The following is a 12,077-nucleotide window of genomic DNA, read 5'->3' as shown; positions in this document are numbered from 1 at the left end:
TCAAATTGATATATGTGAACAAATCAGTAAAGCTTTCGAAACTGCACGAAGCTTAACAAAACAATAGACCAACTGTAAGATTGTGTCAAAAGCTTGCCATCGAAATGAAATGAAGTTCATGGTATGCGTAGTTGATGTATCAATAAGCACCGACAAAAATAGATCACCCCATAATGTCCACTCTTGTGACGAAATGAAACGCACTATTAGAAATTCTACAAGGATTACTGTAAAAACAAAATTCCTTGTGCAATTTCCTTGCATGTATATACTATTATTAGTATATTACAGAAAGTACGTCTCTCTCATTGAACGTGAGCTACACGTCTGTATCGAAAGTTTGTCAAAGCCGTGCTATGGGAGAAGGTCTCTCTGCAAGAGCGACCCTTGATCTGTGTTAGAGAATGTTTACGTCGAAAATCATAATGAATGCACACAGTTTGTAATTATCATATGTAACTGTTTTTCTAGTTTTCTGACAGTTTCTAGCAGTTTTCTGTGTCGCCAGTCACAAGTATGTGCAATGTAAACTCATAGCCATAGTAACACGGTGAGAGAAATTCGGAATACGTATTGTTGAAGTCATCACTCTTTTGCGCTTTCCACCCATTCTGCCTTGAGCCAACCTAGAGGTCTTCGATATTGAGATCTGTCACCCTACCATCTTTCTAGTAATCCTTGAGAGGGATGGAATGGAATTTGGAATACGTTAAACGAAGAATATGTATCTTTGCAAAGTGTTGGCAACGATGACAATGATAGAAAAATGGCGATTTCCCGGCATTTTCAGTAGTGGACGAAATCGGAGCTTTTTTTTTTTAGTATAGCTCAGCAATAAAGGAAGCAATTTTATTTAAAATATATATTTTAAAAAATATATCTATATTTTCTAATTTTTTGGTAAGTGAATGAGAGTTGTTTACTGGTACAACGCAGGGTTTGCAGCAATGAACACTGTATTTCTGCTTGACTAGACAATACTTTACGACCTAAAGAACTGCTAATAAAATGGCCTTGACTTTACCAATGTTCAATGCACGATGTCTAGTTGTCCAAAGAAGGACGTGGACAGCTTATAGAGACGAAAATAGCCTTAATAAAAGATGAAAAACTTCCCTCGGCAATTAATAGAAATGTTTTTCGTAAATAGCTTATTATGATAAGGAAAAGCCCTTACGTAGTTAGCTTTAAGTTAATAAAATTAAAGCAGTGGACATGGATGGGTACAAGCATCTTTGGGAGTTTTCCGACTGCTATGCAGAAGTCAATAGGACGCAATTATCGAGTAAGTGGATCGGAAACTCACCGCCCGCCTGCCTTATGCTAAGGAACATAAAGTAAATCTGAATTAAAAAAAATATAGATAGCAATCATCCCGAGTGAATTACTTAGAGTAAATCTTTAAGCACTACTCCGACCGAGACTAATGAAACCGACACCGAGAATAATGAAAAACGGCGTAAGGAAATATCATTGATTGATTGGTAATGAACTGTAACGCTCGCAAACAAATAGACATATTTTTAAGACTGCATTTTTGAAAACGGTTTAGGTTATTTCCTTGGCAAGATTTCGCTTGACAGGTATATGTAGCATCTAAATGTGCGCCCATTGATTCCTGTTGTTTTTAAGCTAGCGTTTATGTTCCACTCAAGAATTTGTAGCAATACTGCGCTCGACGCATCTCTATTCAGTTGTCAGTATATGCAATAATTCGTCACTATTTTCCACGCCGGCACCAAAACCAGCCTCGCTCGGTCATCGATAGGCGTGTGACGAGCCAAACTTTACTCCACCCTCGAAATTTTTACGCTTAGTCATGTCTAGTTCTTGTGCCCTTTCCTCTACGTAAGTTCCCTGCACGTTGAGACTATCCGCGTACCGCGGATACTATGGAAATTGTGCACCTGATACGAGGTTACTTTTAGGCAGAAATCTGGCACTAATTTGCCACTGAGATATAGTAAGCACATTTTTATCTCTAGGTTAAACGCAATAGATATTCTTCAGAGGCTTATATTATGAGCTTCAATGGAAAAATTAATATTAACTGCTCCTGCAACAGCGGGCAATCTGCGCGATTGAACAAACAAACATGAACTTTCACAAGTACTTAGTGTCGTGCATCTCAAGTAAAAAACGATGTTAATGATTTTTACCTTCTAATGTATGTATACACAGCTACGTACCGATGAACAACTTAAAATTTCCATTGGCTAGAGACCGACAGGTTGAACTCAAGTGGTTGGCTTTATGGTCCAATATAAACAAATGGAGAGAACTATGTTGCCGCAATCAAAAGTCAAAACGGACAGCGTCTGTTCAACAGCCCAAGTACACTTGTGGGTTGGGTCTTGTTCAAACTCTCACAAATGTGTGTGTGTGTGTAATTTATGACGTGCATCTATGTAGGTTAACTGTCTGTACGAGCACAACTTGAAAAACGATAGCTTGAGCCAGATCATAATGCGAGAACACTAGGCAGTTTGCTAGTATATTATAACAGACGTTGTTAACTCTTTACGGAAATCTGTGAGAAATCCGTATAACTCCAATATAAATTATTTCCCTTCACAGAGAGCCAAACGAGAACAGCATGAAAGCTGTATTATAAAGGAACATGAAGCATCAAGTTCGTTTTTGATGCCTTTGAAGCTTAACAGGGCCTCCGTATAGACTTACACGTCTGTCAATAACCGCTTTACAAGCTAAGCGGTTAAGAGAGAACCTCTTCGAGCACTGGCAGACCTAACCGACCATAGTTAAAAAGACACCTTTTGCCTCGTTCTAGCTAAATGGGTAAAGTTGCCTGTCCGCGAGAGAATCCGTCGCTGTGAATCGTCCACTTGACTTTTTCCATGTATTTTTCTACTCGTAGACTATTTTCTCCTGCAGTAGAAGCGGCCATGACGAGCCAGGTTTACACACAAACGTGAATTATCCGAAAAACGTGACGAAAAGCTACACGAATATATAGCATGCTTTTATATAGCATTTGTAACTGACCACGAACGAGCCAGCATAATAGTGATGCGCATATATTTACCTAACCCGTGAATTACTAGCTGCACCTTCGACATCCCTCTGGCACGATAGTTAATAAATCCAAAATGCCTGTCAGTTTAAAATTTTCATCTATCGAATTGGCTAGCTGGCTGGCAGGCTTGATCCTTGCTGAAGTAACGACCGAGATTCTGATCAGAGAAATCAATCTAGTTGCGACGTCTAGATTCTGTAAAATTATGCGAGTGATGCTATACTTTATAAACATAGTCTCGCAACTTCAGCTCAATATGATTTCGGATTTTTTTGGAAATTGTAATATTCTTTCAAATCTATAATATTAATTGACCGGCCAAACAATAGATATGACCAAATTATCATAACCATTGAACTGATTAACTAACGTTTAGCAAATACGGCACCATGTTAAGTTCTCGGAGGCTTCCCGTTATCAAGCGTCTGTCAAAGCATTAGAACTAATATCGCCGAAAAAACGACGTTTCTGCGACACGTCTAAAGCAACTTGTGCTGTCCAGTAAGGCATAGCGTAGTCACACACGTACAGAAATGTACTATGCACGTTATTGGCCGTGTTGCTCGTGATTCTGAAACAACTTCTAATGGAGCCACTTCCGCCTCTTTCACTCCTTCAAGATTTTCTGTCGATACAGAATACAGCAGTGCGTTTATTCTCGTCCACCACTTACTACTCCCGAATGGTCCTTCAGCGTGGTGGAGGTACACTATTACGTCAAGAGCCAATGGTTCGTTCGGGACGCCGCTAGCTAACTCAAGCTCGTATATGGTTGAGTAACGCGCTTACAGAAGACAGTGTCAGTGTTCTTATGATATGTACATAATATATTGATGCCGATAATCGAAAGGGATCGTTTTCGTGGGGCATAGTACAAAGTGAGAGAGACATAGACTGCATGGGCCAGACAAGGCATACCGGTACAAGCACGGCGTTCCGTCTAAGTGTACAGCTTCGAGAGCTAAGAAACATTAGCCTCTATATAGCCTACAACGTATAAAACAGCAGCCAAATCGGAAGAACATGGTAGACAAACTAGGTCCAAAACTTTTCTACTGGTATTATTCTTCAAGGTAAATCCAGTTAGCCTAAAACCAACATAGGGAAGTCCCGTATAGAAACTGTGTTGAATACAATGTCCAAAGCCGACCGATATAACATTCGAAAAAACGCGCCAAAAGTCAGGAAAATTGAATAGCCGATTTCGACTACACTGCATGCAGGCACTGCATGCGGTTCAGATCGTGCAGTCAGTGTGAAATGAGCAGAAGCTCAGGCGTTCTTGAAAGAATATACACTCATACAGAAAGTTCTTGTATTAGAATATTACAGAATGGCGAAATTTCGAAGAAGGGTTCCCTGGGATTACTGAACTGTGCCAATTTAGTATCACTCAACGTGTTGAGTTGATTACCTGCTTTTTCAGGCTATCCATCAAAACTATAAAGGTTTTCTCTGAAAAGGTTGATTGAGCAACTCATTACGTGATTCTAGGGGCGGGAGGGTGCCGATTTTTTTACTGCATTGGCCTTCAGACTACCACCACCAAGACGGCACCTTATGATGGTAACGAGAATCGTTAAATTTTCTTTTTCTGAGAACAGCAACTGCTTGTTATCATTATTCGTGTAGCTAAAAATTAAGTTGAAAAATTAATTTTTCTTAGAAAATTTAAAAAGGTTTTCCTTTTAGGAGGTGTTTCGTGCGATTTCGTCCAATAGCAACTGCTTGTTGTCATTATTCGTGTAGCTAAAAATTAAATTAAAAATTAAATATTTTTAAAAAATTAAAAAAAGTTTTCCTTTTAGGTGTTTCGTGCAGTTTCGTCCACGAGGGAGAGATATGTGTGTTTGAGCCTCGAAACCATTTTTACTACCACTTTTACTGAAACTCTCCCTGAAAGCGTTTGGATGAAAATTGTATATCTAAACGTACCGGCACGCATACGGGCATGGATCAGGCTCTACACAGAAACTAGAACTATGGCGTCTCTGCCGCTGCACAGAAAACTCACGAGGTCTCGCGAAATGTATCCATTGATGGAACTTCACGTGCCCCACGTGCGTCTTCCTATTTTTTCTCAAGTGGCGTGTAGTACCTGCATGGCCTTAACGTAATTTCAGATCTTATTTAGATTCTATTTAGTTTTCTTTTGCATTGTGCTTAACTATGATTGTCGTGTCATAATGGTTTTGAAGTTGACTTAGTCAGCCCCTATTAATGCGGTAGGATTTAAATGCACGCGCGCAAAGCTCGCAAGAAAATTCCATTTCAGGGAATCCGTAAAATAATGATACTGTTGTAGTCATTGCATTGTAGACACAAAGCAAAACGGGCCTACAAATGTCTATAAAAGCCTGACTTTGAATGAAGAGGATATAGCCTATGTAGCCATTATGTACTGTGAATAATACCTGTGTAGTTTTTTTTTATATACTGTAAGTAGTGAGAGTGATTGTAAATTTTTATTCGACCAATCTTTATGTAAGATAATTTACCAAGTGCTGAAGATAACGAATTTTAATTAGCATCTTAAAACCTCAAACAGGACAATGTAATTTAGTAAGCTCAAATACTATTTGCCCCTTGAGTTAAAATTCTTGACTCAACGGATTAATTTTTATATATGCTCGCTTATCTAAATACTACTAGCCTTTAGCGTTATCATATAGAATTCGAAGCTTTGAGATTACATACTTTTCCCCACGGCATCGCCATACCAGTTCTACGCAAGTCTAGTGCTAAAGGGTGTCCTTTTTGCTTTTTATCTTAGTTCTCTCGCGCTGGTTCATTGTGGTCCCAGTGCTATGAGTCATTCGAGTCAGCCACGGATGATGGGTTGGCTTCTACATGCCTATGCCAATATGCGACTCTGTTATTGCCTTCTCTGGCTGTATTAACGGTCCGTGTCTGCGTCCGTCTAGTACGTAATCCTGCTGCTCGCGATCGATGCTCACGTTAAACCCTGGGTCGACACACTGCTACGACGAGTGTGTGGGTGTGGAGAAACAAGCCATTAGGGTCCATTTACTATTTTCTTCGCCGTTCTCATAGTCTTCAGCAAAACCAGCCGTTGATATCGAAGTGATACCGCGAGCAGTTTCAGCCCTTATGATACGGATATGGTGACTGACTGGTTTTTCTGTGAGCTGCTATTGGTGCTATTGCTTTGTCGACAGTTGCTATCAATGGAGAATGATTTGCGGTTTCGGTACACGGTGCACGGTGTGCTAATGTACAGGATCACCCTCGAGAATCGTTGCCCTATCGAACCTGTATTTCTTCCTTAGCGACGAGCAAATATCGATACTACATTGCTGTTAGTCTATAGGACTAAAGACTTCGATTAAATGCAGATAATGATCGAAGCGAGGCTCTTAAACGAACAGTATTTGTGTGCAAAATGCTATGAGTAATGAGATTCTAGTCATTTTGTATGCACACATCTGTAACAGTGTTGTTGAAAGAATTTGCTTGTATAGGCATTCTGGAGACCGCTGATTTGTTGGCTTAATTCATGCACACTGAACGATACATGTTCATAAGATGGCTGGAAATCAGATATGATGACCGCGTAGCTTTCACGGCCAAAGGAAACTGGTGTGCTTGTCACTTAGTGCATTTTATCTAGTGTCGAGAGGTGATATCAGGTGAGTAAAAACAGCCCATCAACTCTGGTCTAGCCAAGGGGCATTTGGCTCTTTGTCGAAGCCCGCTGTACTTTATGCGCTACGCATTTAGCTAAAATTCTGTGGCAAATGTTTGTGCTGGATAAAGGCTGTGTTCCCGTCTATCGGTCATGGCGGCTATAACAGATAAGGTAACAGATAACAGGCTGGCTTTCGCACATCGATTCGATAGCCACTGCCATAGCACGATTGTAAAAATTGTCCTCACGTTTATCGCCGATCGGGGCAGATGGCAATTCTTGTGGCTGGTCTGTGTTACAGATAGTGCTCAACGGTTACAAACGCCGTTCGCCTCGCTCATGTAGAGATCGTGCGCAATATTGATTGTTAACACCATTACGTAACGAAGCGGATAGCCGATTTGTATCGTTTGCGTCAATATAAATTTTGTCGAAATATTTATCTTCTGATATAACCTGCTTAACTGTGTTATCTATATGAAGGCTTTTTCGACCTGAACGTGCACTATGGGGGAAAAACAGTTTTATTCACTGGCGTTAAAAATTATGCTGCTAAAAACTATTATCTTAAATATCGTAAATCTATTTCCAATCAACTTCAACCAAGGCAAATCTCCGTAAACGCATTTCTCAGTAGTTCCACTTTGTTGCAATACACAACAAACTGTGTTACCAATTTTTGTGTGTTAAAATCACCAATATGCACCTTATGGAAGGTTTAGAAATCTCAGAAAAACTATTAGTATCTTTCGTCCTTATCGTCGGTGGCCTTATCGTATTCCGCGTTAATGTTCGTTTTATGTATACGCACACATTTAGTAGTGCACTTGCCTATGCCTTCTATGTATATAGGCCATTTGGTAATGTATTCTGGCCAAAGTTGAATCATCGAACGACCACGACACTTCAAAAGGGCGAGATACATGGCTCTATTTGTCTTTGAGCCGATGACCTCCTGCTGGCGCTCCAAACCTTGGCACTCTTAACTTCACTGGCCATCGATACAACTAGGTAGAACCTTGACACAACTAAAAATTATCGAAATTAGGCAAATTTTACTAAAAAGTCGGGGGTTAAACTTAGTCGATTAGTTACGAAACTTCAAATGCTTTATGACCATTGCTTGTTACTAGAATTATTTGGTCTAACAAGCCAATCGGACTTTGACCACTTCGACAATGAATCCGTGATCTTTTCAAAGCTCGAAGTGCGAGTTTCACGTTCCTAAACCTTAATTTCGTGGCGCTCGGCTCGCTCGAAAGTGCTGCATAGTAAACACCGTTACCGGAATGTTTCGGCAGAAAATTGGCAATCATTTTTTTTTTATTTTTTTTTTTATTTTACAGACCGCGTTGTGTGGTCACGAACAGAACTGTCCTTTATTTAGGTGGACCTATTTAGTCGTCATTGATCGAATCTCGGCTCAATTATATTCCAACAGCACTTCCGATAAATATGAAACAGCAGGAATCAGCTTTAAATATGGTAACGGATTATTCTAGAGTTAACGAAAAGTAGGGTTCACAGTTGGAAAAAGCTGCTGAAGTAGCGCTTTCCCTGACAGTTGAGCGTAGATCTCCTAATGGATATATTGGTTTTGTACAAAACCTCGATCTATCTAATTAGGAAAAAAGTCGGCCTACAACATATGCAGATTCAGGTGTCATCTATATGCACCTCGAGCTGTCTCCCTGTAGTAGTAGTAGTAGTAGTAGATTCAGGTGTCATCTATATGCACCTCGAGCTGTCTCCCTGTAGTAGTAGTAGTAGTAGTAGATTCAGGTGTCATCTATATGCACCTCGAGCTGTCTCCCTGTAGTAGTAGTAGTAGTAGTAGTAGTAGTAGAGAATACTCAAAAATGTAGCGTGATTAATCGAACGTGTTTTTAATCGTGTTGCTCTTTTATGATTTATCTTTTGATTTTATCTTCGCAGGTACCTACGTGAATGGCATTCGAATACCGGAACAGTCATACGTGAAACTGGAGCACGGAGACCAAATCCGGTTTGGTTACCATAAGCAGGCGTTCGAAATGCAACTATCCAGAGGTAACGATGAGGTTGATACGACCAGGTCTTCGACTGCTGCGGCCCCTGAAGCAGGTATGGCTGCAACTCCTCTCGAGGACGACGACTCACTCAATGAGTCGGACACGCTCGTCATTTCAAACAACAGCGCAATTCGCGGACATCCGATAGCACAGCAACAAAATCAGAACACGCTATTGCAACAACAGCGGCAGGTAACAGCGACCCCTGGCTACTTTCAATGTTTGTATTATAATTCCTATAAAAGTATATAAAAAATATCAATTATTACACAGTCATGATTGGGGTTTGCTTTCTCGGTTTTCAAGGTTCGTTTTAAACTGGAGTTGGACAAAGCATACAACAAACACAGCTGTTCTGTGTTTGTATGACATTGAAAATTGACTAAATACCTATCGTAATGTATATGGCGATGACCATGATGATTTATGGTGGTAATAGTATGAATACAGGTATGCACAAGAACCTTAACAAAATTGCTCACTCTGCTTAGTGAAATTGTTTAGCTAAAATACCCCATTGGAAGTAATGTCTTTCTATGTAACATCTCGCCACCACATGTTTCTAATCGTTGTGTTTACGCTAATCTGCTAACGAAAATGATCATAATTTCCGCTTCATTTTAACAGACGAGCCCAATGAAAGGATGCGACTCGCTGGAAGACGTCTCAATGGGAAGCATAGCTCCTCGGCCACCTACTCAGCGGGGTGAACTGCACAAAAATCATTCAGTACCCACTCTGGAATCACCCGCGTCCCCCCTTTCGGAAAATGTGTCAGGAGGCTTACTAAAGCGTGGAGCCCATGTTCCGAGAGATCTGTCACTTGTCGGAATGGTGGCATCGTATCACGCGGCCCCAGTGCGTTCACCCAGCGAACCTCAAATCGACAACCGTATGGTCGCGTCGTCGCTCTGGGACCAGGAGGTAAAGCGAAGCCCCCAGCAAGCCACGGCTGGTGGCGACCGTGAACGTCAAATCGGTGTCGGGGGTGTGAACAGCGGCGTAGTTGGGACTCGTAGGCCTGTAGCCATGACAATTCCGGCAGATGGTCGAGAACCTTTCGTTACCTATCCGGTTGGCCGAGGGGGGCTTAATAATCATACGAGCAACAACAATAATGACGGAAGTGCGGTTATGTTACAAAGTAACGGGACGCTACATGTTGAAAATACCTCTGGTGGAGGAGCAGGCGGAGCTGCCACCGGTGTCAACAATGGAGCGGTTACTAGTCCGTAAGTAGAAAGGACTTGTTGGATAATATCAACAATAGTGTAGGCCTTGTTGAGTAGTTACCCCGACATATGCAATTACACAATCAAGTAAAAGACCGATAAATATAAATACTCGCAGATGATATATGTGCGTAAGCACATATAATACATGCTAGACTGCCATTGGGTGGACAGACGAAGAAACGTCAGTGAAGTTTTGCTAGGTAAAATGAGCAATCTATAACGATATTTTTTCTTATTTATAATACTTTTATATATTAAAACAACCATACTAGACAAATGACGACAAAATAGAGGATACATTCGCAGCGACACCACGTATGTCGCTTCAACACGGCGCTATTGATTGAGTACTTGCGCTGTACAGCATATCACCTCGTGCATACCTGTAGATCGACTATGTTGTTGTCAATTGCCTTAATTTTGTACAGCCAATTTCGGTAGGAGGTCTCTAAAGTTCAAGCTTAGTCTTTTCGTTTCTCTCGCCGTGCCTCTATCGACCGGAATTTTGACGCCGGCCGAAGTGGCACAATGTATTTACACATCGAAATGTTACGCTTCTCGTTACTGATATCGGTGATTTAAGTGAACTTTTGGAACGTTCGTAGGTGTCCGGGGAGCCTAAGGCAGCGACTGACTGCATCCGTTCTGTCGGCCCACTTTTAGGTGGGACGTAGTGCCGGGTTTGCCCGTCACGTTTCTGTCTTCCCGGATAATCTGCCACCTGCATTGATCCCTGAGTGTGTAAGATTTAGCATGTATGGCGAAGTACCACCTCAGATTTTATAGCGGACCTAAATATTACGGTACGATAGCAGTGCGTGTGTCGTCGGTATCAACAAAACTGGCGATAATAATTGCGCGGTGTGATGGTTCGAACAATACTGCGTTCTGCCTCAGAAACTATCTGCGCATCTCAATGCACGTACAAAGGGCATTGTTCAAAGATAACCGTTCTTACTCGCCGTTACACGAACGGCCGCCATTTTCTCTAGAACGTTAAAAGATTGCAGGCTCTTCTCTCTCCCGTGTTTTTTCATACGTTATAAATGGAGTCTATCGTACTCTTTGAATTGTATCTCAATGATTACCCTGATATCTTTCTAAGCTGAGTTTACCTTTACACCTAAATAGGAAACATACGGCGACAACAAGCAGAGTTGAACAAATAAAACAATAATTGAAAGCAAAACGAAATTTCTGCCTAATCAAAAATATCATTGATTTTATTGAGACCTAAATAAGATGAAGAGCCTTGAAGATAGTGAAACTTCTGCCAAGATTCACTTGATTTCACAATTTTTACCTGCCGGCTGGAGGGAAGACTGATTCGAATCTTCACTATCGACGGCAAGCAAAAGGATCATAAGCTACTGAGAAATCGACCGGAGCTAGTGAGCAGAGAAGGGGCTCGTCTTCCTCTATCACAATGCCAGGCCACATACGTGTTTGGCTGTCCGATAATACTTGGGGGAACTTTTAATGTATCCCATTTTATAGTGCGGATGTTCCACCGTCAGGCTATCATCTGCTTTGGTTTCTACAGAAAATGGTGTTAATGTAGCTTCAATGGAATGAACTAGTTCTGACAATCTTTCGCTCCGAAGTCACAGAAGTTCTACAGTGATAGAATTATAATGTTATCAGGAATAACAGAACGCAGTAAATCAAAATGGCTCATATTTAGTCTAACAATTTTGAAATTGGTAATCCTCGTTTGATTTTCTCGGCAAGCCAACATATATATTCTTTATATCCCGGTTGCTCATGAAGTTTACAAAACCATCGAAGTAGTCATTTTATTTGGTATTACCGCCACCGCTACCATCAGCATTACGGAAATCATAGGCGTCCTTCTGGTCCTTTCGTGGCCGTGGCAGGCATCGAACAGTCGGAGTCCATATCAGTACTTCGTGTTGTGCGCCATATAAGCAGAGCGGTAGCGCCAATTGCGATTATGGTCTAAGGGTGGCGTCGATTTGCTTTTTTTACAACGCAACAACAGCGACGTCAACCGCGAAAGGACTGACTAAGCGCTGCCAAGTGGACAACGAGGCCTAACAATGTTTAAGCCCTATCGTCAGCAGTCTTTTTCAGCTGTAGATTGA

General features: G+C 41.2%; 1 protein-coding gene across 10 annotated transcripts in view; it reads left to right on the top strand.

Moving 5' to 3' along the window:
- The window catches only part of LOC111249102 (uncharacterized), a 37,113-nt gene that overhangs the window by 17,121 nt on the left and 7,915 nt on the right, over window positions 1-12,077 (top strand). For 4 of the 10 annotated variants that reach the window (XM_022802477.2, XM_022802475.2, XM_086988136.1 and 1 more), the window contains 2 exons: window positions 8,622-8,929; window positions 9,365-9,969. In XM_022802477.2, the coding sequence (XP_022658212.1) occupies window positions 8,622-8,929; window positions 9,365-9,969 (913 nt within the window). Of the gene's footprint in view, window positions 1-4,845; window positions 5,098-5,131; window positions 5,151-5,872; window positions 5,961-6,000; window positions 6,688-7,960; window positions 8,172-8,621; window positions 8,930-9,364; window positions 9,970-12,077 lie in introns of those variants that run through there. The other 6 variants (XM_022802478.2, XM_022802481.2, XM_086988134.1 and 3 more) reach the window with 5 other exon arrangements.

Source organism: Varroa destructor, unplaced genomic scaffold (genome assembly GCF_002443255.2).
Source record: "Varroa destructor unplaced genomic scaffold, Vdes_3.0 BEIS01000004.1, whole genome shotgun sequence".
NCBI classification, from domain to species: Eukaryota; Metazoa; Arthropoda; class Arachnida; order Mesostigmata; family Varroidae; genus Varroa; species Varroa destructor.
The sequence above is the reverse complement of the archived record's forward strand: the minus strand, read 5'-3'. Positions and strand labels throughout refer to the sequence as shown.